Genomic DNA, 19468 nt, shown 5'->3' with positions numbered 1-19468 from the left:
CAAAATGACGTTGGTGTGAAAGAAACATTTGTAGAGTAAAGACATCATGTCATTTCTATCTGATACTAAGTGTAACATAGTTGAAAAGGCAATCGTAAAGTTTTATGCCTTCAAAAAGAAACTAAACACATTTACTGAAGAAGAGTTGAATGCATTACCAAAGACATTTTTAGTCAATGTAGCTGTGAATGCTGTAAAGTAGATCTGGGATAAGGTGCCTTATGAGTGGACTCAAGATTCTGTTTTGTCAGAGCTTCAAACGTGTAGTTTACATAATGAACAAGTAAGTTTAGCTAGGAGACCTTCAGTGAGACAGTGCCGTACATGTCAACTCATTAAACTGTATCACAGACCTAAAACTAACTAGTTGTCTTTGCTTATAAACACTTATCATGGCTACGAAAGGAGTAAGCAAGCTGTCGCAGAAAAAGGTGAAGAAACGTACTGGGAGAAAGGTGAGGAAGCATGCTGGGTATGGACTTATCAATAAGGTGATTTATCTTCTTCCTTTTGAGCTTCATCTTCCTAGTTACCAGTACTGTGGCCCTGGAACTCGAACTGACGTCCGCTTGGCACGGGGTGATCCTGGTATTAATATGTTAGATGCTGCCTGCAAAGAGCATGATATTGTTTATTGTCAAAACTATCATGAGTGCGGACCCTCACAAGTGTCTTATGAAAGATTTTCCACACTCCCTCGCAAAAAAGTTATTATTATTATTATTATTATTATTATTATTATTATTATTATTATTATTATTATTATTATTATTATTATTATTACAGTGGAGTCCTGTTAACTCGAACTAATTGGGCCCAGAGTCTCTTTGGATTATGAAATTTTCAGATTAACTGGAGAATAGTTTCTACAGTGCAACACAGTACATAATGTGAAATGTCCGTTCTTTAGCAGTTGCATTCATAAAATACTGTAGCTAAGAACTCGTAGAGGACTTAACGACTAAAACTAGGTTAAAACCTGTCTTTTAAAACTGCTAAAATACGGTAATGAGTTTCACTTTTGTTTATGTTCATTTAAAAGTTCTGCTGCTCTCTCGGTAGTAGCCCCGCAGAACGTGAAACATGACTCTCACCATAGTACGCCACAGTTGTGAAAGTCTCTGGGTGATTCTGCTCTCCTCAGTTAGCTGCTGGCTTTGCTTCAGCTTACTAGCAGTGCTATACAGTGATAAATTTGATTAAGTTGCTTGAAAATGGCAAGCAAGTGAGAGCACAGGTCTTCTTACAAAAATGTGCAAAACTATTTTAATCCTCCAAGTCAGTACTATATATTTTTTACATCCAATTAAGATGGAAGTTCTCACATAAATATACATGTTTCGATCCTAATTGGATCATCTTCAGAAGATTACTAAAAATTGACATATATCATAGTTAAAAACATTCAAAATTGAAGCAAAAATGTTCTTATAAGAAAAGTTCATGCTTTTAAGAAGTCATTACAGACTATTAATCTCATTGTTGAATCCATATTGATGGTTGAACTTCTTTCAAAATTGTACAAAACTATTTTAATCCTCCTAGTCAATACTATTTTTTTATGTAAAAAACTTTTTAAAAGCATGAAATTTTCTTATAGGAACATTTTAACATTCACAACATCATTCTTGCTTCAATTTTAAATGTTTTTAACTACGATATATGTCAGGTTTTAGTAAGCTACTGAAGATGATCCAATTAGGATCAAAACATGTATATTTTCGTCTTAATTGGACGTAAAATTTAGACTTGACTAGGAGGAATAAAATAGTTTTGCACAATTTTGTAAGAATTTCAACCATCAATACGGATTCAACAATGAGATTCATAGTCTGTAATAGCACAGGTCTTGTACTGTTCAAGTAAAACTTGAAGTGCTGAAACAGTTGGATAAGGGTGATAGTGCATCAAGATTATCTGTCGAGTTTGGTGTTGGAAAAGTTATGATGTCCGACTGGAAGAAAAACTGTTCTAAAATTCAACAGATTTGTACAGCATCATCAGCAGACATCCTTAAAACTCTTCAAACATCACACGTTTCCATATTTGATAAACTTGATGAAGTGCTTCATTTATGATTTTCACGGCAGAGGCATGATCATTAAGGCATTGAAGTCTAAAAGGTCTGACACCATGGTTAGCCGGTTTGAGTCCCGTTGGTCGAAAAAAATTTCACCATCAGAATGTAGGGTAGGGGAGGTGGCGGTATACAATTTCTAATCACTGGATTGCGTACCAAAAGCATGGATTAAATTCCAAACCTCTACAGTGCTCATATGAAGTGAGAGCATATGATGCTGTTGATGGTGATTCGTCCGTCAGATGGGAATGGTAAGCCTTGAGCAGACCCCTTGGAGTTATTCTACAGGAGTAGGCTATGTGCTGGCACAGGGTTTCATACTCTCCCTTCCTACTATTATATATAGGGAGCGGATTTTTATGTGCTAAAAATGTGAAAAATATTTATTTTTGTTATGTGCTGAAAAACTTTAAAATATGTGAAATAAAATGAAATTATTTTCCTTTAAATATCACATAACTACTTGTGCTCAAGAAGTAAATAAGTATAATGTTTTGTATTAGAATATGGTGCTACCAAACGTGCTCCTTAAGGCAAAATGGTGTCTGTGTATGGAAACGTGCTGTATGGTATATTCATTTTTGATATGCCAGAGTAAATATTATGAATGGTTATTTTTTTAAAGGTAATGTTTTGTTTAAATATGGCAAAAGCAACCTATCATCTTTGAAAAAATAGTACCAGTTCGTACTCACCCATCACACGCTGGACTATTGTTTGTTAGAAGTAGTCTCAGAATTGCAGTGGTCATCTCCAAATTGTCCATCACAAATGCATGCCGATTATCTCTAAAGAACGCCTTATACTGCGAAAACGATTGCTCCACATCACAGGAAGTCAGACGAGCATAGTTAAAGAGAGGAATGTCGCCAACAATAACGCCATCAATTTCGCCAACATGAGCACCCTCTAATACACTAGAAATTTGGCACATTGTTTGAAATCCTCTGGTTTTCCTGAACAAATTTTGATATTTGACCTTTAACAGTCCCTGTACCTGCGAAGCCGGGAGTGAATCTAATTTATTTTCAACAGCGCGCACTTCTTTCACTGTTTCGGACAACAGGTTAGTGGATTTTTCAAGTATGTCTATAGTTTTACACAAGAAGCTTAGATTGGCAGATATAAACGCCAAATCATTTTTCAAAGAGCTGTCTTTTAGTATCTCTTGAAGAATCTCTTTTGACGACACATCGTTTTTATCTAGCACGTTCACAACGGATGCAAAACTTTCGAAATTGTATGCGTAGTATACCACAGCGCTAAGCCAGGTACCCCACCGCGTAACTATAGGCAGAGGAGGAAGCGCAACATCCGGGTTTTCCTCTTTAAAGAGATCGATTCTTGAGGGTGCTTTTACGAAGACTTTTTTGCCATTAGACACTAATTTATCCACTTGTGGATACTGAGCCCGCACAGTTTCACATAACCTGTGTAGAGCATGAACAACGCAAGTTCCGTGTATCATTTTCGGAAAACTCACAGAAAGGCCTTCGGCTGCCTTTTTCATGTAAGCTGCACTGTCAGTAAGGAAAAGCAATACATGGTCGTATTTTATACCTTTTGGCCAAAGCATGGCTTCATTGAATAACCTAGCTACAGTGACATGGTTTGCAGCAAGCATTTCTTTACACGCTAGCAAATAAGAATGTTCGCAAGCAGTTTTGTCATTCTTCAACACACCAACTACAATATTTCCTACTTTTCTGCCACTTGAATCAGTGGTTTCGTCAATGCTCACCCATAGTTTTTGGCTATCACATACTGCCCGAATTCTCTGTAAAGTTTCTTCATAACATTTTGGGAGATAGTTTTTCCTTAATGTGGATTCGTCTGGAGGCTTAAAATTAATGTACTTTGTTAGGAAATTTCTCAGTCCCGGATTATTTATTTTACCAAGAGGAATGTCGGCGCAAACAAATGCTCTGCACACATCTAAATAATACTGGGAATATTTAGATGGGCCTGCATTTGAAGTAGCTGGTTCAGCTATTAGTAATTCTCGCGAATGCACACGCGAAGCAGCCGCAGTATGCTTATTTCCAGACAAATGCTGGATTACTTGAGAACGTTGATCTGCACGTACTGTTTTACCACACGGTTGGCAAAATAATACTTTTCCATTGGTAGTGAAAATGCTGTTAAATTCCACTACATATTGTTGAAGACGTGACCTTGTACTCGACTTCTCTTTTGGCATTATTTTGCAGGTTACGACACACGCATTTACAGTGAATCACTTCTTCAAAAAAAAAAAAAGAATAGCAGCGTACACTGAAGGAAATATTTCTTATAAATCCATACAAAATCACACGACCACGGGAATGATATATGGACCCGAACAGCTAACCTTACTCTTAGGAGTGATGGAATTCCACTACCTAATGGTGGGGCAATATTCGTCCGAGTTTCCCATGTCGTAACGGAATTACGTCACCTTATCTCTCGGTGATTGCCTTACGCTGATGTTCTATAAACAAAACCCGAGAGGGCTGACTCATAAAGAGTTGGAATGACCTCATGCAAGGAAACATCTTGTGCAGCAAATCAAATCGCTGTCTAAATGTAACGACATAGCCAGTGACCAGCAAGTTTGAGAACTTATGAAGGGAAGTCCATAAATAACCGAAACGTTCAGATACATTATGTTAAATACACTGTTAAGAACAATACTGTAATCGTAAAATGAAAATATGAGCATTGTTTTATAACACAGAAGCATTTTAAATTTTATTGATCAACAAATATTGCCGATTTATGTGCTTATTATAGATTTTCTTAAAATATGTATTTACATTTTTAAAATGTGAAAATATGTGTTTTTATGTGAAATAAGATTCAGTTTTTACACTTGGGGATGCACAATAGGAAACTTCGTAACTTGCGTTAAAACTTACGCAAAAAAAATAATGTAATTACATAAAAATCCGCTCCCTAATTATATATTATGTCATTCATTTCAACCCATTAACTCCTCTGATGAGGTTGATGTCAGGAAGGACATCCAGTCATAAAAACCCACCACGACAGATTCATCTCACCTCATACCCGACCCTACACAGAAACAGGACAAGGGTTGGACAAACAAACAGCAGAGGCAAAAGGTTACTCCATTAAGTGGACCTCTTGATCAAGAAAATGCATTTCAATTAAATAAATAAATTATTTAATGGAGATGTTTCATTCACTGTCAGTACTGGATGATTTGATTGATGGAAGAAAAGGCATGGAATACATCAGTTAATAATAAGGGGTGGGGGCGATGACCTTAGATGTTAAGCCCCTTTAAACAACAAGCATCATCAATAATAACTGGAGAACAGTTTTCAGATGATCATGCCACTGCAAAAAATTACATCATTGAAGTTAATGACTTGGTAGCATCAAGAAATTATTCACCATAAAAAGTGTATAACACGGATGAAACAGGTTTAAATTTCAAGACCCTTCCCAATAAAAGCCTTGCATCGGCAGATGAATCTCGTGAACCTGGGTTTAAGATGAGTAAGGAATGAGTGGTGTGGTAATGCTACAGGAATAAATAAATTGCTCCTAATGGTTATTGGCAAATCAGCAAAACAAGGGCATTCAAAAACTGTAACTTGAACACTCTTCCCATTTACTACAGGAATTAAGGAAAGGCATGGATGGATGCAAAACTTTTCAAGGAATGTTTTGAAGAACAGTTTGTTCCCTCAGTAACAAGGTTTAGTGCAAAAAGTGGTTTACCTTCTCGGGCATAGACAGTGCTCCATCACATCCAGCAGTGAGTGAATTAAGAACAGTGAAATAAGAGCAATTTTCTTGCCTCCTAATGTTACATCGATATTGCAACCAATGGACTAGCACGTTCTGCAAAATGTAAATCTTGTGTATAAACAAAAACTTCTGAGGTAGGTGATTGAGAACGATAGTTCACTTACTATTCGTTAAAAAAAACTGAAGTATGAGGATATTAAGGACGTGGTTTACTGAGCAGTAGAGGCATAGGAGGGTATCAGTAAGCAGTTGATGAGGAAAAAATGGAAGAAATTGTGCCCGAGTCTCGCATTCATCGAGAGTCCAGCAGAAGCGTCTGCATCTGTCAGTCTCCTTGAACTCGTTTAACAAATATCTGAGTGTGATGAATCCAGTGAAAATGATGTTAGCAAGTGGATGGAAGCTGACTGTCATCAATTCTAAACAGACTTAGAAATTGTGGCTATGGTGGAGAAAGAAACTGGAGTTGATGAGGAACAGAATGACGATGAAGAAGACAACAACGAACAACCAGCATCACATTCAGATGCCGTGGCCACGTTAGAACTTGCCATATGCTACATCAAGCAACACTCCGCTGCTATGTCCACTGATGTGATGTTTATGAGACGTTGGTTTAACACTGCATCTTTGAGTAGGATCCAATCACTGTGGCAAAAGAAACTAACAGACTTTATAAATATAAACGACCAGTGATTGATGGTTTATGATGTGTAATTATGTTTATATTAAGTTATTCTAGTAAAGTATGACTAATAAAATGCAAGTAAATCTTCATTCTATAATATGTTCTTTCATTTCAATAAGGAGAAAAATTTGAGAAATTTGGAGGACTGAGAAATTTAAGTACCTGGGTGAGATCTGTACTCCCAATGGCAATGAGAAAGAATCGATCATGGAATAACAGATACATCCAAATAAGGTCCTTTCCAGGACAATATTGGATCATTCTTATCCATCTATATTCAGTGATACTGAATTATATTGTATTTTTTGGATTAATAAATATGGTACTTCGGCCACTTCCTGAGAATGCCAGATTCGCAACCTTTGAAACAGCTAGTGCAGTACAATCTTGCTTCAAAAAATACTACAACTGGGTGCAGATGGATAAAAGATATTAGGAAGGATTTGAAAGAAATTGGCCTTACACCAGATGACACTATCGATAAGAAAAAGTAAACACAACACTTAAAAATATGACTTTCAACTTTACACTCACTTAGAAGGAAATCCCAACTAGAATACTGTATTCTCTACACAAGAAAGGGCAAGAATATCAACACGTATGAAGAAGTACTGGGAGGACAGCAAGGCTTGGATAATTCCTACCAAGAAATCGACAAACCAAAGGGTTGATTAAAGTGATCCAGTGTGGTCTCAAGAAACCATAAATTATAATAAGACATAACATCTGATAAATAAAACTTAATACCTTTGAGGAACTGCCGCACATTTGTGACATAGTAATCGATAGTGGTACACAATCATAGGAGTTGACCTCATAGAGGCTAAAATAAAGCTGAAGACCTTTGGAAGTTCTGTTGTAGGCATATTGGCCTGCGACTAATAGATGAACATGTTGTGGAAAGTTCAGCGCTTGCTGTCTTCAAGGCAGTCATATGTTCATTTTTTTAAAGTCTCATTTTAGATGGACCAGAAACATAAGGAATGACCGTCATCTGTTGTTTATTGGTGCACAGCTGACCAATGAATGCATTTTCATGATCCTGCAGTAAGAATAAGGATCCTTTCCATGTTAGGTGTGCCAGGCTGAGTGGCTCAGATAGTTGAGGGGCTGGACTTCTGACCCCAACTAAGCAGGTTTGATCCTGGCTCAGGCTGGTGATATTTGAAGGTGCTCAAATACATCAGCCTCGTGTCGATAGATTTACTGGCACATAAAAGAACTCCCATGGGACTAAATTCTGGCATCTTGGCATCTCTGAAAACCGTAAAAGTTGTTAGTGAGACATAAAGCAAATAATATTATTATCGTTAAGTGTATTGAAGAAATGTAAATCTTAATTTAATTTTTCTTGTATAATTTTGTAGAGGTTGTGGCGAGGAGAAAGATCACGTGCATTTACAGTTGCACCATCTACCTAAAGAAGTAATTGAAAAGAAACTACCAGGAATTGCAGAAACAGCAGCAATCTTTGGAGGTGTTGATGTCTCTAAGGAACCCATTGCTATTATACCAACAGTCCATTATAACATGGGAGGAGTTCCAACTAACTACAAAGGACAGGTAAGTTAATTAACTGAACTATCTACAACAAAGAAAATAGAAAAAATGTATATTTTAATGACTATTTAGCTCATGGCTGCAATAACCAATCCAGTACAAGAATATCAGGAACTTCAACTGATCAACAGCTGTCTATCGGAACAGTATTATCATCCCAATATTCTTTCATATAATCGCACCTACCTTCATCAGAAACATCTTTATAGCTTCTTTGTTCTAATATTGAGCTTCAGTTGTCTTCAGGAATACATTTATGTAACTTTATTGTGTTGATAAAGCTGACAGATGATATGTTTGGTCACTGAGGCCCAAAGAGTTTAAATACAAACATAAAACAGTATATTTCTTTGCTGAAAGTTTGCCTCTGTGTATAGGTTACGAATACCTATGTACTTAATTTTTTATTTATATTTATATTTATATACTTTCATTACCTTGACTTAATTTTGTAGTTACTAAATAGTTAAAATAAAAACACCCAAGCTCCATATTTTCTTTAGATTGCTTCTACTAATGTGTGCCAGGCTCCTCACTTTCATCTATCCATCTGACCTCCCTTGGACGACTCTTGTTCTTTTCTGACCCCGACGGTAGTAGATTTGTGAATCCTAGGGAGTCTCTCACCATTTCCAGACCCTTCATGGCTCTTGTCTTTCTTTGGCCGATGCCTTCATTTTTCAAAGTATCGGGCTCCTACCATTTGTTTTCTTTGATTAATGTTAATAGAGGATGGTTGCCCAGTTGTACTTCCTCTAAAACAATAACCACTACCACCACCACTTCCCCACCACTTCATTTGTACAATGGCTGTGTAACATAGAAGAATGATCCATTTTTTGCGAGAAAAGGGCACTGTACTTGCCCTTCTATGCTGTTTGCTGTTCCCATAGTATAGACAGTGCAGAAGGACCATGTATCGGACTGTTATTTCTGTTTAACCAATATTTCTGGTTTCTTATAAAAAAAATATATCTTTAACCAAAATTTCTAGTTTCTCATCAAAAAATAAACATTCCATAGTTCATCCATATTTGCCCTCAGTGCAAAGGCCTGTTAAGCATAGTGATTCATTTTCTGTTCCAACACCACCTGAAAAATTGACTGCACAAGGGGAAACATCAAGCTCTTCCCCTGGGGCTGGTACCACTACTTCTCATGCTCCTAACAGTGATTCTGATTGTGTGGAATCCAGAAATCTGCATCTAATTTCACACTCAATACTAAACAATCTTATAAGAGATTTAAATCACACACAAGTCCAGTCTGAATAGTTAACATCTTGACTGAAGGGATTACCCTCAAACATCAAAGTTGTGGTAACTTAGTTAAGGGTATATGAGGTAATGGGCTATAGTATATCCCTTAAAATCTATTTCTTGCATGCTGTTTTGACTTCTTTTCACCAAACCTGGGAGTGGTCAGCAATAATCTTGGAGAAAGATTCCACCAGTAAATATCTGAAAAGTAAAGATGATATGCAGGAAAATGGTCCCCTAATATGCTTACTGACTACTTTTGGTTTCTTCTCCCAGAAGTGTTGTAGAAAAACATTTTAAAATTATAAGTTTTAATTTGTTTTTAAGTTATGTGAATGTATTAACAATTTATCTTAGTTTTTTTCATGTCTTTGACATTGTGTTATGTGAATGTATTAACAATTTATCTTAGTTTTTTTCATGTCTTTGACATTGTGTCAGTGATCAGCACGTCCATTTCACTAACATGGGTACTTTTAAACTGGAACTAGGAGAATACCAAAGAGGATTTAGGCCCTGGAGAAGCTGCCTGGAACAGATAATCACCTTAAAATTAGTTATGGATGTCTCCAAAAGAAGGCAAAAGAAATAACTAGACTTCAAAAAAAGCTTATGATTGTATCCACATATCTTCAAAAATGAAGGTTCAGTGATGAGGAATTTTGGACTTCATCTAGAGGATTCAATCCTGGGATCTGGGTTTTCGGGATCACGGGATCCTGACCACTTTTTAATCCCGTAGTTTTTGGGATTAAATTTTTGGGATCCCGGCATTTTTGGAATTTACATCATTTTTAAAAATTTGCAAAATAGACTGTGTGAAGCGAAACTCTCAGTGCGTTATTTATGCGTCTTTTTGGTGTGTATATGCCTGTTCTAATTTAGCTCATGACTGTATTGTTCATCCCCTACGTGCGTGAAAGTCTGACCACAATGCGTGCATTAGTACATTTCCTCTCCCGTGTGAGATGAGTGAATGCCTTCTTGAAATTTAGCGTCAAAAAGGCGCTTATAGATTTGAATAATCCAGTGCAGTTGGAAGAGTCCAATTTCGAGCTCATCAATGAAATCATTGAAATTTTTGCTCCAGTCAAATTAAATGTAGAAGCACTCTGTCGCACTGATGCGAATTTATGCACAGCTGATGCTGCTCTTAAGTTTCTTCTTAAGCAGTTAAATGACAATAGCTCCGAGTTCATTTCTAAATTCAAGATACATTTACAAAAGTGCATGAAAGATTGCCGAAGAAATGAGTTGAGTGGCGTGTTATGCTGCCTACAAAATCCTCACTGTGACAATGTGGCGTTGGTGTTCAATGATGAAATAAAGCATACATTTTCAAGTACGAGCAAAGTCCTGATAAAAAACCAGATTGTTTCCTTAATTGAGAGATTAAATGGTAAAAAAATGGTGAAGAGGAAGAACAAAATATGCAAGTTGAGCCTACAAATACAGAAAAAAGTGATTTGATGCTCAAAGAAAAGCTTCAGCTGGAAATAGAAAACAGCAGAAAAGTTATGTCTCTTGAAGCATTAAATGAAAATGAATTTTCCAGAATTGTTGAGAAGGAAGTGAACCTATGCGAGTCTTCAAATTCTACTCGGAGCTATAACCTAGAGTAGGCTTATAAGTATTTACTAACAATTCCTCAAACTTCCATCGAACCTGAACGTGCTTTCTCAGCAGCTGCATACATGTACAATAAATTGAGACGCAGACTTGGTGATGATACACTGGACGCGTTGTTATTTCTCAGATCATATTTTCGCAAATCAAATTAGAGTTTTCCTATTAAATTAGTTTTCTTTATATTTACAAGAAATGTGAAATGTGACTGATTAATGTTATTTTTAAATACTTTTTGCTAAGAAATGTTCTACCTACTTATTATGTTGTTACATGAAAGTCATCTATTTAGTCTATGTTCAGAGAGATTGTTGTTAATTTTCAAAGTTTATTTGCATAGTTTTTACATAAGGGTTTTTAAAAATTTATGTAAGTTTAAAGAGATCTCACTGATTCTTGGAAGAGAACAATTTTAACATAGAGACTGAGTGATTTTAAATCTGGTTAGTCTGACTCTAAGTCTGATTAGTTAGAGTGATTAGATTAGCTAGGTGTATACCGTAAAATATGTTGATTTTGTCCAAATTTTGTTTTGCTGATTAAACAGCTGATTTCTGTAAGAATATCTTATTTTTATTTGTAATTTTCAATCCTGGGATAATCCTGGGATCCCAGGACTGACCAAGTGTAATCTCGAAATCCTGGGATTAGAAATAAAGGCCAGGATCTAATTCCCTAACTTCATCTCAATAAAAATTATAAAATTAATGCTAACAAACACCAAATCCAAAGTAAAATTTAGAGAAGAAATATTTCAGCCATTTACGATTTAAACAGGGTAATAATAATTTTGTGTGGTATTTCTAGCCTGTTGCAGCCCTTGTAAGACAGGCCCTCTGACAAGGGTGGGCGGCATCTGCCATATGTAGCAAATTGCGCGTTATTGTAGTGGAGGATAGTGTATTGTGTGTGGTGTGAGAGTTGCAAGGATGTTGGGGACACTATGAACACCTGGTCCCTGAGGCAAGCAAATTAACCATTTAAGGCTAAAATCACCAACCCGGCCAGGAATCAAACCCAGAGTCCTCTGAACCGAAGAACACTACACTGACCATTCAGCCATGGAGCTGGACATTAAAACAGGGAGATGGTTTATCACTATTACTTTTCAACTGTGCTCTAGGATATGTGATGAGGGAATGGTACAAGGAAAATCATAAGAACATAAAAACTGGAACCAAGAAAGCTCAAATAAACTTAAATTTCTAGGGATTCACAGATGACTTAACATTACTTGCTAATAATATTCAAAGAACCAGAAAACGAATAACAAGTTTACAAAATATAGCACGAAAAATAGGACTCCAGATATCATTCAAAAAGACTGAGATAATGCTAGCAGATCCACATAACACATCACATAGCAGATCACATAACAGTAAATAAAAGGAAAGTAAAAATAGTGAAACAATTTAAATACCTAGGAGAAATTATAACATAGAACTTCGAGAAATCTGCATGGCAAGAAAGAACTAATAAAATGATAAAAGTTCAAAAATTACCACGGTCTACATACAGTAAGAAATGTCTCTCCATCAAAACATAAGACGATGGTTCCACCAGAAGTGACGTACGGAAGCAAAACTCTTTTTAAAGTAACTCAGAGAAACAGAACTGACCAAATCCTAAAAGTAGGGAGAAGAATAGCTAGAACATGCATCATCAATCATATTTTAAAGGCTAAGCCTTGTTACAACAGCCATAGATAAGGGTACTAGGAAAGTTTTGCAATACGCAAAAATGGTTGGCTAGACACCCCTGTTATGGTGAGGGATGAAAAGAGGGGTGAAAACCAGTCTAGAAGACAGCAAGACGTGATCTTCACACCAGTTGTTACCAAGCAGTGGGATTGAAAGCAAGTTAAGATGTAAGTGTGGTCTAAAAGTGAATATCACGCAATTATCCGCTACAATTTTGCTCGTGGATTAACTGTTGACTAGTGCCTGGAGGAAATGACTCCTGTGCTGGGGGAAGACTGTCCACATCGGACAACAATTTTCCGCTAGTACAAAGAGTTCCAGAGGGGAAATTTTGGGGTTGAAGATGATCCTCGTTCTGGGCGACCGTCTGAATCAGTGATTGAGAAAAACATTGGAGCTGTGAGGAAAATGTTGCAGCAAGAGGGGCAGTTGACATATCGGCAGGTAGAAGAGACCCTCCACATCCCTGCACCAGCTATTCATTCAATTCTACATGATCATCTCCATGTTAGAAAGGTTTGTTCCCTTTGGGTGCCCCATTCACTTTCAGAGGAACAAAGGGCACATCGAGTGAAATGGTGCTGAAAAATGCTAAAACAGTTTGAAAATGAGACTTTGTGTAATGTTAATAAGCATCATTACAGGTGACAAAACTTGGCTTTATTATTACGATGTCCCAACACAATCCCAGAACAAGGTGTGGCTGTTTGAAGACGAGGGTACTCCTCTGACTGTGCAAAACTTATGGAACTTTTGTGCACCATATGAAATTGATATCTCTGCAAGGCTGGACTATATTTGGAGTGCAGACTCCCCTGTAGTGTAAATGATAGGAGCAAATCTTGCTCTTGTAAATTTTGTACCTGCCAAGAGCAATTCAGATATCCTCCATTACAGTATTTACATAGAGTTGCCCAGATGTGGGCTTATCTATTGCTCAACAGTGATATAATTTACTGTTCCCAAAGTAAATTAACACCAGAAACACTTACTGAATAAACAAAGGCATGGTTGCCCATACTAAATGGCATGAATGACAAAAGAGAAAGGTTGGTTGTAAATTAATATGTGTAATTCTCTCAAGTTTTGTACCTGATATTCGGACTTCTAAGTCCACTATATTGTTAGAGCTGATGAGCTCATTATATGGTTGTTATTCATTCAGATTTTCTATTTCTTCTATTTTAAACTCAGAAAAAAAAAAGAATAAGGAAAAAAAAATAACATTTCAAGTTTGCTGTGTTAAGTTCTGCTCTAGTTAATTCCTTGTTAACCCATTCACCCCAGGCGCTTCTTATCCCCCCATGATCCACGGAATCCCCGGAACAATTATTATTATTGTTATTATTATTAAACCAGTAGAACGGTCACTCCCTAGTTGTAAAGCAATCATTTTTAACGCCTGAGAGTGGTGAAAGCTGAACTCAGATGTCTCCACTTAATTTACTGGTTCATTACTAGATGTCACTACTGTTGTATTTACTCAGTTGAGAATTGTTTCTGTATTAGGTGGCCCATACTGGCGAGTGTCTTTTGTTTCTAAGTTGCCACTACTGTCTTGTTATGTCATTATCAAGCAATCAGCTTATTGCCTGTTTAAATCATTTTCTACCAATCAGCACCCAGCCCATCCGTATATAAACTGCAAGTTTGAATCTAATGTATCTGTAATGATCTGATCTTGGAGAGTGCAACATAAAGTGAGGTCGCCTCCTAGGAGATGACTGACGAGGCCAGGGTAGCGGCAGGGGTAAGGTAGGCAGAATATTTCCTAATATGTAAAATCTATGTGTGGTAAAAAGAAGATACCAGCATTCCCCTCTAGCATTTTAACTGTTAGGACATGCTGCGTTTACCTTAATTTTAATGTAGGTTTTTCTCATTTTCAGTTAGGTCTTATCATGTAGGTTTTCGAGGACTATGTAAATTTGTGGGCATACAAGTGTGTACCCTCATTTCCCTTGTTCACTTTTCTTTCCAGTGATTATTTTTAACTCAAAGTTTTCTGTTGTGCATTTCAGCCCTTCCATTCTTTCTGGTCTTAGTCACCATGCAGTCACTGACCCTTCTGCCCTATTATGTTTTATGACAAGTTATGTCACAGGATTGCTTGAAATGTTCAGCATCCCTTTCATTTTGTTCTTGGCTTTTCAATTGACCTTTGTTTCTCCAGTTCTTGGCCGTAGAGTATAAGCTTCGGCTCCTATGTTTTTGGATCTTTCAATCTATTATTTCTGTATGGCTACCCTATGGAATAAGTGTAGCGAGTGTAAAAGCTGAATAGCTTTTAAGTACAGCAAAAGGTGTTCTGCTGTGAACACTTAAAAGTAATTAGAGGTACCTAAAATGAACTCTTGGACCTTTGGACCATTGAAATTGTAGTTCGGTGTTTGGCACCATTCTGAAATGTCACTACCTTATACTGAGGCTTTGTTTCTCCTTTCCAAATATTGGATTTGGAAGTTCTTGCTTCTTAATTTGTAACTAGTCTAGCATCAATTTCCCTTCTAATTTGTAATCTTGTTTATAAAAGTCTTGTTTGGAAAATGGGAGCTTTTTTCCCTAGTTGTGTTCTAAGCTAAGCTTGACAAAGCTTGACTATTATTGATTGTTATCTCTTTTAAAGATGCATTTCTTGCCAAAAACCCATTATTTTAGTTGTTGTTTTAAAGAAAAGGAAAGATTTTCAGTAAATACACCTTTCAGAATTTAATGTTTTGTATATGCTTTGTATAGCTATTTGACCCTCATGTTCCTTTATCCTCTGATCACTAAAACATTGTAACAATAATAAGAAGAATATTGTTAGTTTTACATCTCACTATATACTTTTATGGTTTTTAGAGATGCAGAAGTGCCAGAATCTTATCCTATTGGAGTTCTCTTATGCGCTGATAAATCTGTCAACATGAAGCTTGTAACTACTTTTTGATGAATATCAATAAATAATAAATAAAATCATGAATAAAAATATATAAATAAAATTACTCAAAAACTTAATAAAATTAATAAGCATAATTAACCAAAATGTCCGTAGTATGGGTGCCAGAGTTCACCAGAATGGATCCCTCGAATTTAGATAAGAGCATGATAAACTTTATGTCCCAGGGCGTGTACATAATGCTGCGTACTGGTACATCTGCTGCAGGCCTTACCTAACCTCCTGAAAACGACTAATTAGGTAGGAACTGCACCTAGGTTCATCAATAACACTGATTCTAAAATAGTTAACTATATTCTTAACAAATTCCGTGCATGAGCACCTCATCAAGATACAACATTATACATATAATACACACATAAAATATTGCTGGAAGACTCCATATTTACAACAACAACAACAATAATAATGAAAATTGTGGGAAAACGAAAGTGAGAACTAAGCTACCATTTGTAGATAGTCCGATGAACAATGTATATGTATGAAGATAAATACCCTTCACTGTCTCTATATCAATTCGCCTTACCGATTCTCATAATCGGCAGTTATCACATCACACAGTTCCTTGTACTACTGTGTTCACATATTTTAACACTTGTTGTAAAGATATATACACACGTCTGTCGATCCTCAACATATAAATTTATGGAAAGTCTGAGATAGCTTTCACCAACATATAATGCTAGGCCGCCACAAGTGCTACAATACTTAATGCGCAAGCACTCTCCACAATCAGCCACTTTCCACGAACATAACAAGACTACGCTCCATGAACGTTTGAAGTCCAGTCCATTGCAGCCGTGTCACTCCAGTACCATGTATCAGCACCACTTCCTTCCTGTACAGTGCGTCAGTTGTAGTTGTAGTTGTAGTTATCTTCCTTCTCGTTCCTTTACAATCACCCTTACAATGTTCCAGGTTGCCGCCATATGATCAACCTTTATAGACATCAACATCCCCCTCCTCTCAGATGATACGTCTGGATTGGTGCTTGCCAGCCAATCATGGGTGGTCCTCTTCTCAAGCCCAAGCCCTGAACTACTTCTTCCTCCCAAGACAATAACAAACTCTGGGGTATATTCCATGAGTCACCAAATTTTCCTAATACAACAACAAGCTCATCTCATCAGGCTGGGATATAAACATGACTCATGAATTTCCCGACACAAGTACATCACAACAAACACTGGGGTAGCCATATGACTCATTCAAATTACCAGAGTTATTAAAGCAATGTTTTCCCACTCGTGCAAAACAAATTACTCATACCTACATATGTGGATATCTTCCAGCTTACCAGTATAAATGGCAAAATATATAAATGAAATACGCTCAGCTAGGCAAGGAAAGGAAATACAGGAAAACAGTTGGAAAATTCCCAGCACATAAATGGACGAACCAAAATGGACGGAGATTAGTCGAATTCTGCAGGGCATTCAACCTTAAAGTCATGTCGACTCACTTCAGGAAGAAACCTTCTAAACAAATGACATGGAGATCACCCAACTCCCTCTTGGGCGAGTTTCAAATTGACCACGTGGCAATTTCGTACCCAAACCACAGAGAAATTATGAATGTCCAAGTAAGGAAGGGTGCAAACATAGACTCAGACCACTATCTGACAAGAGTCAAACTACAGTTGATACCCCAAAGGTTCAGAAGAAGGAAGCAAATAATTCCAAAATTTGATACCAGTCGGATCCAGCCATCTCTCACCGAAGAATTAGAGAAAAAGCAGTCCAACAATTGGCAGCAACTCAAGACCAAACTAATTGAAACAGCACAAACACAGATTCCTCTGCAGAAAAGAAAAAAACACCCTTGGTGGAACGCAGACTGTGAACAAGCCATCCAATCCCGGCAGAATGCATACAATAAGTGGAACAGCAAAAAGACCGATAAGAATCATAAAATGTTTTTGGCAGTCAGGAAAGAGGCAGCGAAATTAATCCGACAGACCAAAAGGAAATTCGAGAAAGATCAACTACTGGAAATTGAAAAGGACTTCGAAAAAAACCACACACGAAATTTCTACAAGAACTTCAAAACAAAGCTAACAGGGTATCAGCCACAAAACCTTTGCTTTAAGAAAGTAAATGGGCAATTTGCACTGAACAATCAAGAAAACTGCACCGAACTTGCAAGGTATTTTGAAGAACTGCTTAACTGCCCAGAGCCAACACAAAGATTTCCACCGCAGGAACCTGACTTCACAAACCCAAATTCAGTGCCACCGGATGAAGAAGAAATTACCAGACAGATAAAACGACTTAAAATGAATAAAGCTGCAGGTGAGGATGGGATCATAGCAGAAATTCTCAAATCAGCAGGCCCAAATACTATAAAAGAATTCACCGGTATCATCCAAGAGATTTGGGAAACAGAACAAATTCCAGAAGATTGGAAAAGTGCACTAATTCATCCTTTACATAAGAAAGGAGACAGAACAGACGTAAATAACTACAGAGGAATCTCATTGGTATCTGTTGCCTACAAAATTTTATCTCAGTGCCTTCTCGATAGAGCCCAACAGCAACTAGAACCAAAAATTGGAGAATATCAAGCAGGTTTAAGACCAGGCCGTTCATGTCCAGAGCAAATTTTGAACCTAAAGTTAATCCTAAGGCATCAGAGAATTTGTAGCAAAAATGTAGTTTGTACTTTTGTTGATTTCAAAAAGGCCTATGATTCAGTTGATCGTCAATCACTGTTTCAGATATTAAAAGAACAGGGTCTAGACCGGAAAACACTCGCAATTGTAAAAGAGACATTGACAGACACAAAATCTAAGGTTAAATTCATGGGAGAAATCTCAGACCCTTTTCCGATCAAAACAGGAGTAAGACAGGGAGATGGGCTCTCTCCACTACTCTTCAACTGCGTCCTTGAAAAGGTAATACAGGAATGGCGCAAACAGAAGTCTGCCCTCAAGATTGACCAACCAATCACTCTTGGTAGGGGCAAATTAGCAGTAGACTGCCTGGCATTTGCGGACGATCTGGCAATCTTAACTCGTGACGTTTCAACAGCCATAAACCAGATCGAACTCCTGAAAGAAACAGCAGAAAAAGTCGGCCTCCAAATATCGTTTGAAAAAACTGAATACATGACCTGCAGCAAAGAAGCCCCTAAATTCATGGAGACAAAATATGGCAAAATAAAACGGGTCCGGCAATTCAAATATCTCGGTGAAATAATTCAGGAGAATGGAATGGAAACAAAAGCCAATGAAGTTAGATGCCAAAAAATGGAAACTGCGTATAGACTCACCCAAAATATCTATAACAAAAAGTGTCTCTCCAAGCATGCTAAACTAAGACACTATAATACAGTTATTAAACCAGAATGCCTCTATGGATCAGAGACACTAATTTTGAACAGGAAAACTGATCTAGAAAATATTCAGAAAAAGGAACGCAAGATCATTAGAAAAATTTTAGGCCCAAAACTCGTAGATGAACAGTACCGCCTTAGAGGGAAACAGGAAATCAAACAATTTTCTAACATTCACAGCGACATCAGAAAGCGCAGATTAAGATTCTTTGGACATATAAAAAGGATGAACCCAGATAGACTTACCAAGCAAATAGTTGAATTTTATGAAAACCGAAGTAAAGCTAAAACGGACACAATAAAATGGATTGGCGAAATTAAAACAGATCTCAAACTGGCAGGAATTACACCTGAAGACATCCAAAGCCGGGTTATCTTCAGAACCAAAGTTCATAAGTGGCAAGTTGACCAAGAGGAAAAACCAAAGAAGAAGACCGGAACAACATGGTCTCAAGAGAGAAAAGAAGCACACAGCAAACGAATGAAGGAAGTGTGGGCACAAAGAAAGGCAAATGCCTGTCT

General features: G+C 37.1%; 1 protein-coding gene across 1 annotated transcript in view; it reads left to right on the top strand.

Moving 5' to 3' along the window:
• Positions 1-19468, top strand: part of LOC136877704 (succinate dehydrogenase [ubiquinone] flavoprotein subunit, mitochondrial) — a 161724-nt gene that overhangs the window by 105278 nt on the left and 36978 nt on the right. The window contains exon 9 of the mRNA XM_067151914.2: positions 7895-8090. Within this exon, the coding sequence (XP_067008015.1) occupies positions 7895-8090 (196 nt within the window). The remainder of the gene's footprint in view (positions 1-7894; positions 8091-19468) is intronic.

Source organism: Anabrus simplex, chromosome 7 (assembly GCF_040414725.1).
Source record: "Anabrus simplex isolate iqAnaSimp1 chromosome 7, ASM4041472v1, whole genome shotgun sequence".
Classification (NCBI taxonomy): Eukaryota; Metazoa; Arthropoda; class Insecta; order Orthoptera; family Tettigoniidae; genus Anabrus; species Anabrus simplex.
The sequence above is the reverse complement of the archived record's forward strand: the minus strand, read 5'-3'. Positions and strand labels throughout refer to the sequence as shown.